General features: G+C 35.8%; 1 protein-coding gene across 7 annotated transcripts in view; it reads right to left on the bottom strand.

Moving 5' to 3' along the window:
* Positions 1-23,339, bottom strand: part of LOC105388481 (homeotic protein distal-less) — an 82,004-nt gene that overhangs the window by 2,411 nt on the left and 56,254 nt on the right. For 3 of the 7 annotated variants that reach the window (XM_011559401.3, XM_011559405.3, XM_038111766.2), the window contains exons 4-5: positions 1,542-1,671; positions 896-1,083 (exon numbers count right to left, since the gene is read on the bottom strand). In XM_011559401.3, the coding sequence (XP_011557703.1) occupies positions 896-1,083; positions 1,542-1,671 (318 nt within the window). Of the gene's footprint in view, positions 1-895; positions 1,084-1,529; positions 1,672-23,339 lie in introns of all 7 variants that reach the window. The other 4 variants (XM_011559402.3, XM_011559404.3, XM_011559400.3 and 1 more) reach the window with 2 other exon arrangements.

A 23,339-nucleotide genomic window follows, 5' to 3' on the forward strand; every position in this document is an offset into this window, starting at 1 on the left:
ATGATTGTAGGTATTCCTAGCAAGCTATGCAAACCTATGGACCGCAGTATGTACTTATTTATGAAATTTGTATAATAATAAAATTGTACAAAATAAGCTACTTATGTCAGTATTAAAAATATTCGTCCACGTTCTGTTGACTTCATTAGTTATAAAGTTTAAAATAAACAAGTAATAAATCACCTAAGTATATTCTTCATTTACTTGGAAATAGCGAGAATGTGTATCATTTCTTAGATAAACTTTAAGATAGCGAATAACTTGATAAATAATGGAAACTGGTTTCTTGCATAGTAATTAGTTTGACTTGTAATGTCAATCAAGCTGTTACTGCATATTTAATGTGCTACGTCTAAGATTCTGTTGCAGCTTGCGATTATTATATATATATTTTATTACTTTATTTATTTTTTATGTTTCAAACAATGTTGCTATAAGTATCTTAAGCGTCTCATAATAATAATATACATATACTTATGATACATAATTATAATTAATTAGTCTTAAATTACCATTGACGCTTTTGCATTGGAAAATTTCGGAAAGCTAATTCTAACCTAAATGAAAACTAGAGTATTATTGTGCAACTTTTTGTGGAAACTTTATGCCAATACGAGCTAGTTCAATCTAAGTACTGCAGATCTGGAATTCAAACTCAGATCTTCCTAGAAAGTTGACAGTGGCAATGTGCCGGTGGTGGTACGGTTGCTACTACAGAGTAACTTAGTAACTACTCTAGTGTGTGTTAACCATTGGTTAAAATAGCTATTAGATATAATTAACAAAATCCGCATGCAGCTGTCATGCTTGACACTTGACTTGACTAATGGTTAAAGTGGACCACGGATCAAAAACCCGGCCGGAAGAAGAAGTCTAGCGAAAAAGGCCATCTTACATATCCAACCTTGACATCCCAGTTGGGTTGCTGCGGCTGCTTCACATCCCACGGGGTCCCCGTCGGAGACAGGCCTGGACTCAGCTCGGAGACAGGCGTGGAGCTGGGAGTGGGGGAGTGGGCCTGCGTCGGACCGGACTGGTAGGCTGATGGGGAGTGCTGGGAGCCGCTGGAGCTGCCGCCGCCGCCTGTGGGGGAAGAGGGGCTTAGAAGAGGGTAGTCAAAAGTCATTCGTTCTTTCGTTTATTTAAATTTTGGTTCATGTTAAGAGTGATGAGCTGATGAGCTTTTGGAAAAACCATAGGTACAATGTTTAGGAGTTGACAAGTGTTGGCTGCGTAGGGTAGCAGCAATAGTAGTCTTCATGATGATGATTATTTCTGTATTTAATCGTTTACATTGAGTGGCAAATAAGATTCTGGATTTGATAGTATATCCTATCAAATCCAGACATACTTAGAAAGAGGCAGACATAGATTTAAAGCCAACATTATCTTAACGCAAATTTGTGTAACTCCCCATTAGGACAGACAGCATGATACTTCGTAGACATAACTCACTTTAAACCGTCGGAAAAACCTCATATTTTTCAAGCTTACTACTGATTATTACATAGAAAAAAATCGCTCATTACCGTAAAACATACCGTGTAATAGCTGGTTGTTGTTCGGGGGACTCCCGGGGGCCAGCCCCAGCCCCGGCGGGGGCGCCCCCACTTGCGCCGCCTTCATCATCTTCTTGTATTTACTCCGCCGGTTCTGGAACCAGATTTTCACCTGCAAGAGGAAAGTGAGGTTAGAACAGGGTTTTTTTGGGGTAAAAGTAAGTTGGAATTTGTAGCGGTCAGAAAATCTGCGTGGCAGAGTATACAGGTCTTACTCTCTCTCTCTCTCTCTTCTCTCTTTCAGCCTTCTATAGTACACTATTGGACATAGGCCTCTCCTAACGATCGCCACCCCAAACGGTCACCCGCCATTTGCATCCAGCTGCTTCCCGCTACCTTCCGCAGATCATCAGTCCAAACAGGTCTTACATAAGGAAATAATACCAAAGTATTTGAATAGTTTTAGGGAAGCGACCCGAAGCCCACGACTGTAATCCCGAAGGCGTAGTCAGAGGTGACTCGCAAGCGAGCCACCCGCTTTTCCTTGTGCTTTTGCTCTTACGTGATATAGGTTTGCGAGCCGTATCGCCTTTAGATAAATACATATCTAAATAAAACATACTTAAAACATACCTAAACAGTACATACATAATGCTCACGACTGTAATCCCCGAAGGGGTAGTCAGAGGTGACTAGCAAGCCTAACTAAAAGGGAGTGCTGAAATACAATTTAGAATCATAAACAATATACATTTTCCGTACAGCTTTTACAAAGAATGAACTTTGTAAACACGCATTTTTAAAATTCGAACGGCTTCACATTACCGCCAATAAATGTTTACAATCGAACCATAAACAATTCGAGTACCATAGACAGTGCACATAGAGGATAGAATACGGAGAGACAACATAATAATGGAAAACTCGTGTCTGGTTGTAAATGGCTTCAGGGGTGGCTGAATGGTAGCATTTCCATGGCATGATTTTTTATTTTTATACCCATATTATAGAACACCTAAAGTGAAAAAATACTGAGTCAGGAACTTTGTTAATTACAATTCAGATAAAAGTGCAGTAAAATCTAATTTCTGTTTTTTTATAAATAGGTACTTATCGGAAAAGTTAATAAGTATTATGTAGGCCATTTACTCAAATACTTACAGATACAAGCGATTTGTTTGTTTGTTTGTTTCAATGTATTTATTAAGTAAACATAAAAAACATTGTCTCAATCAGTTTAAAAACTTCTTCTAAAACTTAGAAAATATGTCTAAAACTGAAACCGAAAAACTATAAAGGCAATTTTCATCACATTGCTGGCAACCCTAGTTATAAAGCGGCGTACATACTAGCTATGTGCGGGGGTAGATGTGGCAGGGCGGGGCGTTAGGGGCGCTCGCCCGCCGTTACTCCACCGTTACTGGTTTAGGGATGGGAAAAGTAACGATATTATTACGTCATCGATAGGTGAACACGTAAATATTAAGATCGACATGAATTAACGTGAATTATAACTGTCAAACTTAGTTGGTATCACCTAGTTTTCATACGCGAAAATGAGGGTCTTCAAACATATCTTTTACATTTGTTTTTTTATAACTCTTTAAGAATTAAGAAGAATAAGTTTTACATTTAGAAATCCTGTAAGATAATATGAGTACCTATTATTATTTTTTAACTACTAACTACCGAGTGTTGAAGTGTCTTATCTACTGTGAGAATGACAGTTACATCGCCCAAGACTTAAAGGAGACACCTGTCACTTCTTTTACAACTGCTATGTTCTGATAACTGTCAACTTATAGTTATGTGTGTCGGATGTAAAAAAAAATGCTATAACATAAATAGTATACCTACGCCCTCGGATTTTGTATGTGCTCGAAATATGGCAGTATACTACAATGGCTACAACTCTGCAGTTCAAAGAGTTGATTTTGAATATATTTTGTTACTATGATTTTTCTGTTTACTTCCTTATGCTAACTTTATTTATTGGTGTCGTGACTTTTGGTTTACTTCTTTTGCAACAGCCAGTATTATGCTATTTTTTTTATTTATGTTTGCCCAGTGTTTTACTATACACATTGATGTCGATTCTGAACGCACAAATTCAAATTCTAGAGTTGTCAATATTGCCTTATTTTCGTGATTTAAAATTCTACTCTATGAGTGTTTTCGTAAATTAAATTTTTAGCTACCAAAATTTATAGTTTGTCAGCGTTAAAATTAGAATTTTTGCCTTCAGAATAGCTACCATTGTTAAGTTATCGATACTCAAGCGTGTCCCATCACTACAGCCGTCTGTCGTAACCCCACCCCTATTACTGGGGTCACAGGACGCGGTATGACTTAACCTCAGCTACCTAACTTAACTAAGTTCAAAGAAACACAATTTTCCAGTTAAACTTAGCGTATTGACTTTTCTACTTGCGATTAAAGTTTTTTGAGTAGGTGGGTTTAGGCGAAGGGTTAGTTGGTATTGGTTTGTTTGGTATGTAAACAATAGTTATTAATAGAATTAGATGTTTAGTAAATAGCCACTGAGTAAAGTGCTTTCACTAGTTTCTAAAAAGGTAGGTAGTAATTCAAATTAAGGTAATGATAGAAAATATGGATTATTTATAAAGATTATATTGTTGAGTTTCCCTTCACGTAAAACTTTACTAGTTACCTATAGATTCACGGCCTTTCCAAAACTGATTGTACATATAAAAAAAATATACTTACTAGTACATGCACCAATACCTAAGTAATTATCCTGTTACCATACTTTGATGCCTGTTACAATATATTTGTAAACTAAAATCAAAAATGTTCAGAGGATGACGCAAAAAATGAAGAAATAATTGTACCCAAAACAGTATTGACGTGGTATTCACAATAAAATGAAATGGTTGCCTTTTGTTGGAATAAAAAAACCCTATTCTATTCACCGATGCGGTCTGTCAGGTCAGAAAATTGAATCTGTGATTTTATACTCGATATCTCTACTTCTGCTCTGTGAATTTTTGATTAATTTACTATTTTACTGTAAAATATTACGCAATGTGTAAATATTTTAGTAACTGTTCGAATACTATATTTAGTGCCAATTCCATATTGATTGGTATTGTTTATAAATTAAACGTCATCTACATATAAAATTCATGACAGATGTGTCAAAAGTCAACCACTACTCCCTGGTTATGCTCTAACCGACTATGGAGAAATTGGCACGTAACATTCTTGCAAACAGAATTTAAACTACGTTTTTCACTGGGAAGAGCCTGTTCCACAGTACTTATTTATGTTATCTGAATGTTTTAGACAGTATTCGGCATGATTTTTACACCACAGATAACCGTTACACAGATACTGTGAAAAATACGATAGTGTTAAATTCACAATGTTAGTGAAGTTGAAAAAATGTAAGTGAAGTCAAAAAATACAATACGAAAATTATTATTATTATAAAGTATCTAAAGCACCTTTAAATCCGTTTAAATTTACAATTATAATTAACTAATTACATTTTTTAAACCGCCTTTTAGCCTGTGATAAGTACAAATGAAGGAAATCATTTTTTTTTTACCACTACACCCAATCTACATAGCGTGACAGATAGTATTTTTTTTCACTTTTGTATAAATATAAATATTACTTTTATACAGAACTTGTGGTTTCTCTGCCCATATGTCATTCATACCACACTGCGTGCTACAAAAATTTGTGGGAATTGGGATATTGTAAAATACGTTTATAAAAAAAAAAAACACACACGCACTCACGCCTTGTACTAATGTACTCCCTTGCGGGGTAGGCAGAGGTGCATTGCTGCACCCACTTTTCGCCAGAGTGTTATGTTAGTCCCAATGTAATAGGGGGCGGGCCTATTGCCATTTTACGGGCACATCCAAGACCTGAGAACAAATATCTGTGTTTAAACAAATATCTGCCCCAGCCGGGAATCGAACCCAGGACCATCGGCTCAGTAGTCAGGGTCACTAACCACTACGCCATTCGGTCGTCTAACGTTTATAAAGTTAGTAATATTTTAGGTTTGATACCAGCTATTCCCGCGAGCTTCGCTTTAGCTTACCATGGGAATACCGGGATAAGAAGTTGCTCATCTGACAATCGGATGTCTATAAACTGTATTCTTGTAACGTGTCATCCAAATCAGTTTAGTAGTTTTTGCGTGAAAGAGTAACAAACTCACAACCTCAATTCAATTTCACCTTTATAAATACACTCATAACTAAAAAAGATAATATTGTGTTCAAATTTATATTTATTGTATATATATAGGATGTATGTATGTTTGTATGTATGTAAATAATGGTATGTAGGTATATTAGTTAGAATATGTAACTTATGTTAGTATTTATGTAGCTATAGTATGTATGGTTTATTTAGCTATATTATAAGTAGTTAGGTAGTAGGTACACTGCCCTCAAATTTTCTTTACTTTTATTTATTTATGTTTAAGGTTACCTGTAAGAGATCGCTCTAAGCGATAAGGTCGCCTATTGTTCATTGTTCCTAGTTTATAAGTTCTCTTTGTATGTTTTAATTTGTGGTGTTCAATAAAGATATATTCTATTCTATTCTATTCAAATTTAAATTGAATGTTTCTAAAATTTAGGGCAATTTTGGGGTCGGCATTTTGTGGGTGGAACTTTTTAATTGCTCGTGACTGTGCAACAATGAATAAAAGGCTCGGCGTTCAAAGGGCTAAGCCAGTTTGGACCTCGAAAGGCTAGACTTACACACATTAACTGCACCAAGTTCCTAGAACTCACAACAAAACCCGCTCGAAACCCGTATTTTTTCGCAAAAACAAAAAAACTCTACATACGCAATCGCATGACACAGAAAAAAATTCGTCAACGCAAGACGCAGAGGGATGGAAGTATGCAGTATATGCGAAGCGGCTTTTACACTGGACGGTGGTATGCAGTATATATAGAGGCGGCAAACACAAAGAAATATCCGGCATAGACAGAATAACCTGCTTGAAAGTTGGTGCCCTGTCGAGAACTATTCAGCCACTTCCATGGATAGGTTTATGCGCGAGCGAAGAATTAATGTGTGCAAGTGAACGTGTATGAATGTATGAACAATGCCGGCACAGGATGCGTTGTGCTCAATTTTCGCGTCAGACTTGGTGGGCATTTCATGGATTCTTTGGAGGCTGTGTGTCGATCGTGTAGCGGTTATTGGGAGAAAAAAGGGAAATCAATTTGTTTCCGTACTGATAATCAATAAAACATAATGTCTTTACATAAACAACGTGCTAGTTAAACCCGAACCTGGCGAAGGCAATTTTTCAGACAGATATATTATTAATTTAACATGTGAAAAGGCAATTCGTATGAATTTCCTAGGCACTCTAAAATACATGCTGCACCAAAAATGAACCCAGATCTCGTAATGTACATACACGTGCGACGCACCCTGGGTAGTTAGCGAGTTTAGCGACTGATGCTAATTTAACTGACAAATTCTTTCACTGCGGTGACAAACCCTAGACCAGCAGCGCTAGTGTTTGTCATCAACACGTTAAGTTAGTATATGACGGACGAACGGCTTAAAATAGGTAGTAAGCAGTAAATGTCTTGATCGGAACTGCAATTTTCCCCATTCATAAATAAACTCAGTAATTTGTAACGCACTACCGTCATTATATCTAATCATAATCATGTAATGAACAAACTGATTGATTCATTAATACATGTCTATAATAAATTAGAGGCAAAGATAATGAGTACTGTAGAATTGATACTCCTTGTATATAATGTATATGTTTATTTACTCTTCAATCATATAAGTACAGTTTACAGGTATGTACAGTTTCAGTACTTAGGCATACTCTTACATAGGTACGTCGGGAGGTGTTGCCTCCGTGGCGGCTACCGTACGACTGAGAGCCGGTCGCCTCTGCGCTGGCCTTTTATAGGGAAAGGTTGGTTTGCCGCCACGTGCACACTGACCGATAGTTTCACTACTTATACTTGTTATTTGGTCATGTCAGCTGATACATGACACTATCAGCTGTCATGACACTTTACATACATAGCTTATATATATACTATAGCTTATATACACTACATCTCTTCCTTTTTCAATAAAAAAATACATAGCTGATAAATTACTAATTATCTCATAATTGTATCGCTTAATATTATATTTATTAGTTTTGATATTTTTAATAGATTTTGGATCAACTTTAATCAATAGTTTTCTTATGCTACCAAAATATAATTTACAGTTTATGTTTTCCTTCTATTACAATATACATGCTTATTTATCTTATTATCATAATCAACAATTCTAACTATAAATTTTGTTTATTTATTCATTGCTTTCTTCTTCATCTACTTCTTCATTAATGGTATCGTTTTCATCTCTATTCACACTCTTCCACTGTCCCTCTACCTTTTTCAAATGTACTACATTCCTTCGGTATTGCTGACCTGTTAAGTCATTACGTATTTCAACATCACCGGTATTACTCTTTGCCCTAGTTACAGTGTGAGAAGCTGGGGAAAAATTAGGTGTTAGTTTGTTTTCTTTTACCAGGGTTTTAACATACACCTTATCACCTTCCGCCAATGTGTGTTCTGTCGCTTTCCTTTTATGGTCACTGTAGATTCTGCCAAGTTCTTTTTGCTTTTTATCCTTATCTCTAACTTCCGAGTCGTCTATACTTTGCTTGTTTGCTATGTCAGCCACGCAAGGTATTTTGTCTCTAAATTGTCTTCTGTAAAAGATTTCAGATGGTGTCTTACCCGTTGTTGTGTTCGGTGTACTGTTGTACATCATTAAGTAGTTAAAAAGTTCTTCCTTCCAATTTCTCCGCTCAAGTTGGCTTATTTTGATTCTTTTCAAAATGCTCCGGTTTTGTCGCTCCACTTCTCCATTTTGCTGGGGCCAGTATGGTATGGTGCTGTAAAGGGTGATACCACATTCCTGAAGGTAAGTCTTAAATTCTTCACTAGTGAATTGCTTTCCGTTATCTGCGGTAATGCTTCTAGGAAACCCTAACCTAGAAAACATCTCTTTCAGCATTTTGATTATTTCAGCTGAAGTGATGTTCCTTGAAGTTTTGACCTCCTTGTAGCGACTGTAGTAATCAATCACCACAAAAATGTATTCTCCGGATGGTAAGGGGCCCATTAAGTCCATGGCTATGTCAACCCATGGTTCTACAGGTAGTTCTCGTCTCTTCATTGGATTTGGTGGGTTGGGAGCTGATACTAAAGTACACCCTTTGCAATGCTTTACTAATTGTTCAGCTTCTTTATCCATTTTAGGCCACCAAACTTTCGTTCGTAATCGATTTTTCATTGCCACAATACCCGGATGTCCTTCATGCGCAGCTTCCAATACTCGCTGACGGAGTTTTGTTGGGATAACGATCTTATTACCTCTCAATAATACATTATCTTGGAAACAAAGTTCGGTTTCAAATATTTTGAAACTGCTCACAGAAGGATCCCAACTTTTTTGTTGATATAAACCTTGTTTCACTTTTGTTATCTCGTCATCTTTCTCAGAGAATCTCTCGATATCCTGAAGTGGTACTGCTACAGGTCTTGCATATTCGACAATCTGATTTACATGATTAGTAATGTCGAACTTTTCTTTCTTGCTACCGACACATAACCTGGATAAGGGATCTGCAATGTTACTTTTCCCTGGTTTGTATATTATTTTATATTTATACGACTGAAGTCGCAAAACCCATCTTTCGATGCGAGCACACGGTTTGGAGTGTTTGCCAAATATGACTTCTAGAGGTTTGTGATCGCTTACTAGCTCAAACTCCTTGCCATACAAATATATGTTGAAATGTTCAACTGCCCACACCAATGCTAATGCTTCTTTCTCAGTCTGACAATATCGTTTCTCACAATCACTCAAACTTTTATTTCCGTAGGCTACGATTCTGCTTCCACTAGAGTCAGTTTGAATGAGGACTGCTCCGAGACCCACTGGACTTGCATCGGCAATTACTTGGGTTTTATCGGCTGGGTCATAGTATCCCAAGGTCTTTATTTTGCTCAGGCACGACTTCAGTTCGTTAAAAGCCTTGTTCTGTTCTTCGGTCCATATATTGGTAATATTGGCATTTTTACCTAGTTTTAACCGCAGAAGTTTCCTTAGGGGTTCTGTAAATGTTGCTAAATTTGCAATCCACTTTCCCACAAAGTTAACAAGTCCCAAGAAGCTCTGTAACTCTTCTAAAGTAGAAGGTGCCCTGAATTCTTGTATTGACGTCACGTATTTGGCCAAAGGTTTTACACCATTTGGAGAGAGCGTGTGTCCAAGGAATTGAATTGACTTTATCTTGTAGAGACATTTCTTCTGGTTTAGTAAGACACCATTGTCGTCCAGGACTTTCAGAGTCTGTTGAAGTCTTTTATCGTGTTCTATGTCATCAGATCCGAAAATAACAATATCATCTATGAAGTTTACTGTTCCTTCACACCCAGCTAGTATCCGTTCTAAAGTCTTTTGGAATATCTCTGGTGCACAAGAAATTCCGAACATGAGCCGTTTGTATCTGAACAGTCCTTTGCTGGTAATGAATGTCGTAATATAACGCGAATCTGGATGTATCTCAAGTTGATGAAAAGCATCCTTTATATCAAGTCGAGAAAAGAGTTTCGCTTTCCTGAAATTTGGCAGAAGCTGATCCATTGTTGGTAAAGGATGGTTTTCTCGATCGATTGCAGTATTTGCGCGTCGCATGTCGATGCAGATTCGAACTTCGCCGTTCTCTTTGAGAACCGGTACCATAGGTGAAACCCACTTGGATGGTTCTTCAACTTTTTCTATGATCTCTGCTTGTACGAGATGGTTTAATTTGTCATTTATCTTTTGTTCTAAGGGTATAGGAACCCTCCTATAAGGTTGGACAACTGGCTTGACAGTCGTATCGATTGGAATCTCAATGAGCACGTTTTTAAATTTTGGAAACGGTATAGCTGTTTCAGCTGTGTGTAGCACATCCTGCACTTTTAATCCAATATGCAATACTCCAAGTGCCATTGCTGTGACTTTTCCAAGAAGATCTTTGGTGCCATCTTTGATCACGAAGAATGTAGCTACTTCATTTTTATCATGAATCCTGATCGTTGTTTTGAATGACCCAAGGACGACCAGTGGTTGGTTACTGCCGTATGCCAGAAATACCTTGTCTGGTGACTTCACTTGGTCATGCACGTTGATTTTCTGGCTTTTCAGTTGATTCCAGGTTTTGTCCGTAATGAGATTGCACTTACTTCCCGAATCGATCAATAGGTTTGCTTCTATTCCCCCTAGAATGCATTTAATGTTTGTGTCGTCATCCAAGTGGAACACATAATCAATCTCTTCGTTATTTGATTCCGAATGACGGGCTTTTTTTTCAGGCACGTTCAATTTGTGAGAATCTGGGTTACTGCGCTTGAAAAGTTTTCCTGACAAGCAACACTTCGCGTAGTGGCCCTTTTTTCCGCATTTATTACATTTCACTCCTATGGCTGGACATGACTTTCCAAGGTGATCGTTGCCACATCGAATGCATCTCCTTTTGTCATTGCTCCTCCCAGAAGCAGAATGGTTGAAGGTACTTTTCCTTGCATGGATTTTGTTAATTATTACCTCGGAATTCTTGTTGCCAAATTCATCCAGTTGACGAGAGACGCTTTCAAGAGTGTTGGCGTCATGGATAATGGAATCAAGTGTGACACTATCACCGGCTTGCAGTATTTTCTTTCTCAACTCAACCGACGCACATTTTTCGGTGATTTGGTCGATTAGGCTTTCATCCTTGTTAGCAAACTTGCATCGGTCGGCTTGCTTGCGCAATCTGATGAGAAATTTTTCGAACTTTTCACCTCCTTCTTGTTTCATCAGTCTGAAAACATGCCTTTCGTAGACCCTACTTTGTTTGGGGGCGAAATATTCATCTAGTTTGCTTACGGCAATTTGGTAGATATCGGTGTTTGGGTCTTCGTTGCTCTCTACATGGGCGCCAGGTACGTTGTAAATTGTAATATATCTCTTGTAAAGAGAGACCACCCATGTGTAGTAGCGTAGCTCGTTTCTTCTCTGGTTTATCGATATTGGCTGCCTCCAAATAGATATTTAACCCACGCTTCCATTTCTCCCATTTTAGGCCTACGCCAGAGGGATCACCATCACAATCAAAGTTGTCCAATGGTGGTAGATTGGACATCTTGAATCTAAAATTAAATATATATCAATAATGTAGGTCAATATATCAATGCAACAGATTCTATGGTTATTTTATTCATAGGTTATGCACGTGTTATATCCGAAGAAAAGGTTTTTTTTTTTTTTTTATATATATATAGGACATCCATGATATTTGGACCTTCCATTCAATCATTTGCTATATTTAGGACAACCATTACATGTGGTCCTTCCTGTAACTTGGATGACCATAACATGTGGTCCTTCCATTAACTAGGACGACTATAACATTTGGTACTTCCATTAATTTGGATAACCATAATGTTTAGTCCTTCCTTTAAGCAGGACGACCATAAAGTTTGGAACTTCCATTAACCAGGATATCCAATAACGATTGATCCTTCCCTTCTGTTTATAAGTTATATTAGCTGTTACCGAAAATAACACGCGCATATTCCTTATATGGATTATTAAACTCAACATAATGCATATGAAACATACATTCTGTTATGTACCACATGTATTTTTTTTTTGTATATAGGATAAAATCGATCATATTTATTAGTTTTATAGATAATATACCATAGATATGCTATATAAAGTATGTAACCCTTATATACATATCATGTATTTGCCCATATGCATTATGACGCTTATATACTATTTTTTATATAAATTATATGCATTGTTATTTACTATATACCGTATATATGCTTGTATATAGTGATAAAACACACAAGTATTTCTATACTCTTATATACGTATGTGTGTATGTATATATATATATACATATATATATATATACATACACACACATACATATATGTTTACCTAGTGTTTAGTACCAATGTAGTTTATATATTTACCCTCGTCACCAATGTAGAATTGATACTCCTTGTATATAATGTATATGTTTATTTACTCTTCAATCATATAAGTACAGTTTACAGGTATGTACAGTTTCAGTACTTAGGCATACTCTTACATAGGTACGTCGGGAGGTGTTGCCTCCGTGGCGGCTACCGTACGACTGAGAGCCGGTCGCCTCTGCGCTGGCCTTTTATAGGGAAAGGTTGGTTTGCCGCCACGTGCACACTGACCGATAGTTTCACTACTTATACTTGTTATTTGGTCATGTCAGCTGATACATGACACTATCAGCTGTCATGACACTTTACATACATAGCTTATATATATACTATAGCTTATATACACTACAAGTACTGTTCAATTATAATACTTGTACAAATTTAAACAAAACCATTTCTGAATTGATTTTTTATGATACATTTATTACGTCACCTTCACTATAATTCAATTATAGTTTTTCGAAGTACATTATGTTGTTTCATTATTATAGTTACCTAGGTATATTCTAAATAATTTTAGTGTCATTTTCAATGCCACCCTTGATGGTGACAATGTTAAAAAATACTTATATACGCATCTATAAAAGACGTGACCACATAATGCATAATATGTTTATAAGCCAGCCAAAAACCGATGCGCCGGGCTAGTTAAGTTTGACAATCTGATAGTTTAAACTGTCAGAATAATCAAGTCATATAGCGCGAGTCGCTATATCAATCACTTCCACAACGACTCAATCTTCAAATGGCCGACGGAACACATAAATAATTAATTAAATTGAAATAAATAATTATTAATGCGCGGTGCGTTCTTGCATAACACCGTTTCGCAAAAAAAAAACGGTAGCTCAGAACAGTAACTGCATTGCGGGATAAGATGAATGCAGTAGCCATTTATTACGTTTTTTTTCTGAATTCGTCTATGGTTTTCATAATTTGTATGTATGTATGGATAGGAAAGGCGAAACTGGCGCCTACCTAATTTGCAAGTTGATACTTAATTGGCGTTTTTTTTTGTTTATATTTTTATTTGGACTTGGTTTATTTAGGACATAATAATACATTTATTATTTATTAAAAACAATGATTAGGGATATTATGTTATAGGAGTTTAGTATTCCCACGATAAATTTTAGGCTCACTTTAGTTTCTTGAAAAAGAAGAAAAAAGCTATTAACTAGGTATAATATTTATTAAAAAAATAAGTAAGGTTTTTTTCAAAGAACTAACCTAATTAATTGTACTTTATACACATTTGATTGCAGATGCAAACATTGGCTCCAACTCTCAGAGCCAACAACCAAAGATCCCTCAGTCATATCTTAGCGATCTCAGAATTAGTGATGCATGTATGCATTTATGAATATTCAAGTTATATCGATAGATAGCTTGTGACGGCAACTTGTGACAAGTGAACTAGATAAAACGTATGTCTATTCATACGCACAGCATGATTTTATTACCATACATATTAGATGGTTCTATTAAGAAATAAATAAGAAAGGGGCTGAAATTTACTGGGCTGTTTTTGATTAAAACGAGAAGATTTATATACTGCAGAATTTTAAAGTAACAATATTCTATATTTTTTAAGTTTAAATGCTACTCTACAGATTTGGAGAATAATTCTCACTAGCGCAATACGTCCAGTTGCCATCGGAAGAGTCAGCGTATGTCAATAAGAGTTATGTTTGTTTACGTTTACCTACTTGCTGTAGGGACCTTTTTGATAAATCATCATCAGCCAATAATCATCCACTGCTGGACATAGGCCTCTCTCAAGGAGCGCCACAACACTCGGTCCTCGGCCTTCCTCATCCAACCACTACCCGCCACCCGCCTAAGGTTGTCAGTTCAGCGGGCAGGAGGGCGCCCCACGCTGCGTTTGCTTGTTCGTGGTCTCCACTCGAGATAAATACATTAAAATTGTTTACATACGTAGGTAAAAAATCTTTTATTTTACCTCAGATACCAAAAGGACTAGTGCAAAAAGTCAAGTTTAATAAAGTCTAGTAGGTATTAATATATCACAACTTGAAATTTTCACTTGTCTATTTAGTATCAGATTTTTTTTATGCCACCTAGAGTACCTAGATTACGTGATGAGATTATTGAGCGTTCTAGATTTAAAGAATGATTATCCTTGAGCGGTAGGTATACTAGGTATGCTATGATTTATTATACGACCGACCAGTTTTCTAATATCATACCTGTTTTACTGGAAAACCAAGCTTGGATATTGGCAAAGTAAATTAAGTAACTAAAAGATTATATCAGACTGCTACTGCTATAAGTCTTGAAGGGACATTTTTAATGTTTTTTTTATGTTTATGCGTAAACACTTAATAAAATACCGAACTTATAATTATCAACTTAATTAATTTTTACTTAGGTGAAAAGTATTTTATAAGACAAAAAATATCTTTTTAATTCATTTTGTGTGGTAAAAACATAGGTTTCCGTTTTAGAGCTATAATTCCACAGACAAACATAACATTCATGATAAGATTCATGAGTCAAATGTACTTATAACACCCTTATTTTTCAGTGTCAGGGGCTAAAAATACACAACTTATTCTTTCACTCTTTGCGAGTAGGTATGATGTTTTTATATTAAACCTATCTAGGTTCTTACTTAATACAATTTTCTTTGCCTCGGCTTATAAAACTAAAGTGTAAACTAAACTTTTATTACCTACCATTATGTCACTTTACAGAAAAAGACATGAGATAAAACTCGTACCTATCCAGCACTACTTGGCAGCTAAAATTGCCGTTAAATATATTTAAAAAGTTAGAGAATAAAGTTAAGCCACAAATAAGGTCGGTACAGCCAGCCAGTATGCAACCTTCGCGGAGGAAATACCGACTTTTTACGTCAAAATCGGAGATGGAACGCGCGCGAACTCCTCTTTCGAATCCAATGCTGAATAATTCAGAGAATCGACGCCTCGGAATCGATTTTTTGCCGACAACGAATAATTTTCATAGATTTCCGACGTGGAAGAAACGATGTCTTTGTAGTGGCATTGTGATAGAGATGTTGGCGTGAAAGCGAATTTGGCCAATGAATAAATAAATATATTTGTCGTTCAGAATTTGATTTGGGAACAAAATAAGGGAAAGGATACCCGATAACGACTTAACCTAAGCTTTAAAAACACACAACAAATTAACGACTAAACCAATTTGAAGCACGTAACTTTATAAAATCAATAAGTACTTTTTTAAATAAACTCAAGCTTGAAAACATCATAAAGACAGCGATAATTCAAAGCCACACAAAGGTCCTAATCAGACAAGCTGTTCCAATAATGTAGACTAATTGTAATCACCCGTCTACTGTTCGTAGATGTATCATCACTAGGGGGTTACCCGGGTAACCCTGAGATAATCGGACTAACCATATGGATCGGATTTTGAAGGTTAATTTTGAAGGGTAAATTGGGGTCGTCGGGTGACTTTTTAGTGGTTATTTAGAATTTTGTTTTGTTCGTGTACCTAATCCTAATCCTATCCTAACTAATATTATAAATGCGAAAGTAACTGTGTCTGTCTGTCTGTCTGTTACTGAACGGATTTGGATGAAATTTGGTCTACATATGGTCTAGACCCTGAAAAAGAACATAGGCTACTTTTTATCCCGGAATTCCCACGGGAAAACTTTTTAAGGCGATGAGGATATTTTTCTTTAGTATGCCAGTGAAAAAGTTAAGTGAATTATGCATCACACAGAGCTTTAATGTATTTTATTTTACTGTCTTTACCTGACATTAAAATTTAAGACAGTGTAGTTAAAATATTGGTAAAACAATATATACAGTATAATTATTATTCCCACACAAATCCGTACAAATCTAATGAAGCAGCAAAATCTATTCGTCAGCCTGTCTCAAGCAATAAGATGTAGGAAAATTGTACGATATCCTGCCTTGTAATTCTTTATGCAACGTTTGACTGACGTTGAACACCTTAACTGACACATCAAGGATTTGGATAAAACGGTTGATTTACCGTTGGACTTTAAATACGATTTCAAAAGCATGTTATTCTAGATTATTGTTTATTTGTGTTCCATTCCTTAATTTAACTGTAGGTAGGTAGGTAGTTAGGTATTTTTAGGGTTCCGTAGCCAAAATGGCAAAAACGGAACCCTTATAGTTTCGTCATGTCCGTCTGTCCGTCTGTCCGTCTGTCACAGCCGATTTACTCGGAAACTATAAGTACTACAGTGATGAAATTTGATGGGAATATGTGTTGTATGAACCGCTACAAAAATATGACACTAAATAGTAAAAAAAAGAATTGGGGGTGGGGCCCCCCATACATGTAACTGAGGGATGAAATTTTTTTTTTCGATGTACATACCCGTGTGGGGTATCAATGGAAAGGTCTTTTAAAATGATATAAAGTTTTCTAAAAAACATTTTTCTTAAAGTGAACGGTTTTTGAGATATCAGCTCTCAAAGTCGTAAAAAGTATGTCCCCCCCCCTCTATTTTTATAACTACGGGGTATAAAATTCTAAAAAAAATAGAGGTGATGCATGCTAATTAACTCTTTCAACGATTTTTGGTTTGATCAAAGTATCTCTTATAGTTTTTGAGATAGGTTGATTTAACTGTAATTTTGCTGCTACGGAACCCTTTGTGCGCGAGCCCGACTCGCACTTGGCCGGTTTTTTAAAGATTAAAAAGTCATATCCTTATTCAGTGACACGATACTTTTTTTCTTGAAATCCGAAAAGCAAGGAGGATTCATTGTCCAGTGGCATTGAAACCTCCATGGTCCTACCTCTTTGTTGTTCAAGTTTTATTCACATTGTTTCTGTGTGACACGCAACGCAGCAATTGCGTATTTTTTCCCTCCAACCGGAAGGCACTATAATTATTTTCGTATTAGTCACAAAACGTAAGATTTTGGACGTCTGCAATCGTCTGATTTTTCGTTTCGGACACGACAGCTCAGAAATAACGTGAGAAAACGTGAGAAGATTTAAATTATGTTTTAGAAGATTGTAAAAAAATAATTTAGCCCAATCATTATACTTAGATAACGTACCTATCACCAGCTGTTGATGCTTCTAAAGATTAAATTGTTTGCCTCATCTATCTTTCACCTCCGAATCTTACCATGAAACTATTTTACTGTTTTTATAGATCCCCAATACGATTTGTTGTCGCTACATAAAGTGCATTGCAATTGCAAGATAAAACGGCCCGAATACACAGTTTCCATTAAACAACAGAAATACTATATTAGCTTGGAGGCAGCAGTGTATCCGTTTTCAGCGTTCATTATTTTGCAACGAGAAGCTTTCATATCAAATAGCTCCAAGTCTTGCTAGGGGTTCAAACGAGGGGGTTAAATGCTCAATAGTAATTTATAGGGTGTTGTTGGTAATTTTAGACGTGTTTGTGAGGTTTTTGTATTAATTGGCCAGTGAATATTGTGCTTATTTATTGATGTTAATATAAATAGTTGAAGGAATGCTGTTTTGATGCGTGGAATTTAGGATACGGTGCATTTTTATTGCATTAAATTGCTGTCGAAATTCTAGTGCGTATAGCTACAAACTTCATTTGTCTCTTTACAATAACACTTACAACTTTGTTGTGTAAACTCATACGCTATATTTTTTTACATTACCTAAGTATCTATAGGAAATTCCAAGCACAAGATGGCAGCACCTGCAACTTTCCTCATTATTTATGAATGTCTTAGTGCAAATCTCAGCTACAGTAGAGTTGCGGTAATTTATGCCGTGATTCACTGTGTACAAGGTCGCGCTGTATTACTGTGGTGATTGTGATCGGAGAACCTCTTGGTCGGCCATGGTTGCCTGGTACTTTTAGATGAAACTTGGCTAGCCATCTCAGTGAAGGAGCTTGGTTAAGGATTCAAATCTTCTGCGTTCTATGTGAGCCTGGTACATAAAGGATTTAGGTTGGAAGCTTTTGATACACCTGGCTTAAAAGCTCGATGTTTTTTTTATCTATTCATAATAAAATTTAACTGTTAACTTAATTTAAAAATGCAATTGTAGTAAAATTAAAACAACACTAACACCAATTTATAGCACATGTATGTAAGTCCGCAATAAAAATGCGGGGCCAAAGCTTCATTCATAAAAACTAGTTCTGCAAAGCTCGCCTCGCAATTAATACTGGTTTTCTCACTAAATGTCAAAGTTTTTGCATTCGCATGAATAAATCGATTTTTATTGATCTACGGTACTTAAAGTTATGTAAGGCATAAGTAGGTCCAGTTAAGTGATAGCTCGAGGCATGCCCTTTAGATGTATGCGACTGGCCATTAAAGAGGTTAAAATAAGCGCGCTTGATATCAATAGGCCATTAGGAATAGTATTTAAATTAATTAATTGCGTGTTTTTTACTGTTTTAATGTGGGTATTGATGTTAGAGAACTCATGTGTGATTGAAAGTCCCTATATTTTAAAGTATTTAATATTTTCTTTTTTTCTCTCTGAAAACTAAATATTGATTTAAAAAGATTTCTCACTAGAATATTTTGTATAAGAAAAAAAAAGGAATATAATCACATCAATAACATTATGGTTAGTCAATAAAACGGTGTATTTTCTCAAAAAAATAAAACCTCATTTCAGGTATGGCAAAAACGTAATTATAAGGCTTAGCAGAGTTCTCAAGGTACCAGGGCACTATAAGTCTGCGGTGTTCCACGGCACGTCCAGTCGAGATCTGTCATTATTCTGATAACACTGCTGTCGGTACGTGCCCAGAGAAACTGCGACTAGTGATGGGGTAAAGTATCGATAATTCCCGCCTTCTACAGTCTCTGTTACTCAAATTATGATGGCCGAGTTTTGAGGTAAGTCTGTTATGAATACAGTTGTGGCATGCTTTGCGAAATGGTTGGGTTACGTCTCTGTGGGTACGGGAATAAATACAACATGGGACAAAATAAGATAGAACGTACTGCCTAGTCAATGAAAAACTTTTAATTTTACAAACTTAGATTAGAGTTATTCTAAGGTTCGAATATCACATTTCTATTGTAATTGTATTTCTTCTTCTTCAACTAGAATAGAATAATGAAAAAGCTTCTACATGGTAATCATAAGCATAATTACCTTATATTGTTTGAAATACCGCAAAAATTCTTTTAAAAATAATATAGGTAAGTAAAATTAATGAATGCGAGAGATAACTGAAAACGTGGGTTATCACCGTGACTGAAAACCGTAAATCAGAATAATATTTTTGTGTTTTTTACAAAAAGCAATAACAGTGCCGAAAGTATTTTATTTCATGCTAAGAACCAATTTAGTTTGATAAAAATGTTTTCCTGTTAACCAATGCTGACAATTCGGAGTATTTCTAAGTTACTGCCAACTATTGCATGCACACATCATACTCTGTTGGAAATTTTGCATCAGCAAACGTAAAAATAAATTAAACAAATACAAAAAAATTGTGGTTGGTTAGTTTGATGTATACCGAAGGTCCCGGGTTCGATTCCTTCCCAAGGCTTATAATTATTTTGTATAATTAGGTAGGTACCCATTACATTTGGTTCCAGAATTTAGAACTTTTGATGATCTGTGATTATAATACTGGAATGTGCTTCAATTTAGTTTCTTTTTTGTCCCAACCCTAACTGCTTTGACTGTGTATATGTTGTTACTTATAGATATAAATGTACGTATATAGACTGTAGAGTCTGTAAACATATAATTACTAAGTAAGTTGATGCATATCGGTACAGCTAACGACAAATGTCAGTTACTGTATGCATGTATTTTAAAAGAGTGTGTGTGTTTGTGTGTATGTGTGTGTGTGTCTTGGCGGAAAAACTCAAAGGCTTGCAGCTATGTAGGTAGCTCCGATAAGTATGTTTAAAATTTTGAGGTCAAAGATTACGATCGATGTTTTTAAAATAGTGTTTTTGTAAATTAAGGAAATTAAAACTTAGACATTGCATTTAAAAACGGCGGATTTTTTAAAATATTCTTGTCTAGGGTTTCTTTATCAGAGGGCATGGCTACAAAAAATCCTTGTCTTTCACCCATAACTTGATGCGATAAAGATAAAAAAACCGGCCAAGTGCGAGTCGGGCTCGCGCACAAAGGGTTCCGTAGCAGCAAAATTACAGTTAAATCAACCTATCTCAAAAACTATAAGAGATACTTTGATCAAACCAAAAATCGTTGAAAGAGTTAATTAGCATGCATCACCTCTATTTTTTTTAGAATTTTATACCCCGTAGTTATAAAAATAGAGGGGGGGGGACATACTTTTTACGACTTTGAGAGCTGATATCTCAAAAACCGTTCACTTTAAGAAAAATGTTTTTTAGAAAACTTTATATCATTTTAAAAGACCTTTCCATTGATACCCCACACGGGTATGTACATCGAAAAAAAAAATTTCATCCCTCAGTTACATGTATGGGGGGCCCCACCCCCAATTCTTTTTTTTACTATTTAGTGTCATATTTTTGTAGCGGTTCATACAACACATATTCCCATCAAATTTCATCACTGTAGTACTTATAGTTTCCGAGTAAATCGGCTGTGACAGACGGACAGACGGACAGACGGACAGACGGACATGACGAAACTATAAGGGTTCCGTTTTTGCCATTTTGGCTACGGAACCCTAAAAACGATGTAGGATCATTTTGCACAGTTGAAGGGTTAAAAAATATTTATTCAAATAGGATTTTTAACGGTAATTTTAAATACCTTATGCGATTGAGTGTCCCATTCTGTTAGTGTGAGTGTGGACTCAGAACTAGTCGGGTGAGATTATGAGTGATTGTGATATTGCTATTAATTCCTCGACCACACAGGTTCGAGTCCCGACTGTGTCTTTTTAATTAATAACCTTAGGTGCTGTTGTTCCTTCCAGTGTCAGTTGAGTTGGTGATGCTATTAGATTTTCAAACAGCGTGTTCACTTCAATGCGTTTTTTTTGATAATGCAGAAGTTGCTAGTGTAACTAAGCAAATTTGTAAGGAAAAATGCAATAACTACGAGTACCTACCTACATGATATTATTATGTAGAATGTATGATAGACGAATAACACATTTGTAAGTTAAAATAATTTTATTAGCATACTCTCGTAGATATTATAAGTTTTTCTTTATTATTATAGATTAGCTGTTCCCGCGCGCTTCGCTTCGCCTTAAAAAGTTTTCCCGTGGGAATTCCGGGATAAAAAGTAGCCTATGTTCTTTCCCAGGGTCTAGACCGTATGTATACCAAATTTCATTCAAATCCGTTCAGTAGTTTTGGCGTGAAAGAGTAACAGACAGACAGACAGACAGACACAGTTACTTTCGCATTTATAATATTAGTTAGGATTAGGATGTGTATATGACTGGCGGTGGTGACTATAATGATAACTTGTAATTTTAGGATCAGAGATAAAATAATTCATTTTTACAAATAAAAATATTAAAAATAAAAATGTAACTTATTTTCAATTTGAAACCTAAGGAAGACATCGAAAAAGATCTCATACACATTATTTTTAGTGTGGTCTTAATGTTTTACTATTCAGTTACTTATTAAGTGTCTACACCTACAGCAATTTTTTGGTAAATAAGTTTTATTACACAGATAAAACTATGAATACAGATCTAACTACTCTACGGTACGTTAAATATGTAAAATCTGCATTGCTGGCTACGATTCGACACAAAACTAATCTGATTGTTATCTGTTAGCTGAATAACAGTGGTTTAACAGACAATTAGGTAGGTAAACGTGTATTTTTCATGTGCGTGTAATTGGTACTTGATTAATGGGATTAAATTACCATCGACATCTCAATTTTCATCTTATTTTAGCGGTGCTTTCTGTTTAACGGTGATAGAGAAAATTAATTTGTTGCATACTTACTTACAAACTTACAATTTTAATTATTTTTGTTTTTTTATTATTTTTTTATTGTGTATAATAAGCGTTCTAATGTATCTCTTGTGTACCTTTTAGTTTGTTCTTGGCAAGTGCATAAACAAAGTAGGTTGGCACTCTGGGTACCTATACTTGTTTTTTACTTGGTCAAATCTTTAAAGGTTGCTTTGATTACCAGTGTATATGTATAACTAAACCAACCTAGACCAAAACTTCACGAGTAAATTATGAATAAAATAAGTATATACCGAACAAGGCAACAGTAATTACAATGGTCGACACTTGTGCCTACAGCCTACCTACTTGCCCACAGCCTGGCAAATTGGGCATCAAAATAGCCTCGAAACAACCACAATGCAACGGAAAAATTAATATCTGTCCCCCACACTTATCTGGCATAGCAATAATAGTGCGGGAAGCCAGTGCCCACAAAAGAAAAAAAAATAACAGACCATTGACAATTGTTGGACGTTCCAACACAAACGGACAATGCGTCCAAGCATCAATTATTACTTATTTTTTAAAATAACAGTTTTGTTCCTACAAAATATGTTCGCGGTTGGTTGCGCAGAAGCTTGGTGTGTGTGTGTGTGTTTGTGTGTGCGTGTGATGTGTAAGCGAGTGTACAGGGTGGTTTGAATTGACTTGGTATACGGGGTTATTTTAAATACATGCATAGATTGGTATGTTTACTTACATTTTGTTAGCACTTTTTTTTCTTGCGACACAAGACTTGAATAAAGGACATCGGGCATTTTAGCCCCGCTTTTCGAAAAGTCGCGAACATAAACCAAAAATACTTTTAAATCATAGTGTCACCTACCAGAATTACAATGGTTTTTATTCTGTAGTTATTTTGATTTAAAACAATGGGAAAACAT

The sequence above is a fragment of the Plutella xylostella genome, chromosome 2 (assembly GCF_932276165.1).
Source record: "Plutella xylostella chromosome 2, ilPluXylo3.1, whole genome shotgun sequence".
Lineage (NCBI taxonomy): Eukaryota > Metazoa > Arthropoda > Insecta > Lepidoptera > Plutellidae > Plutella > Plutella xylostella.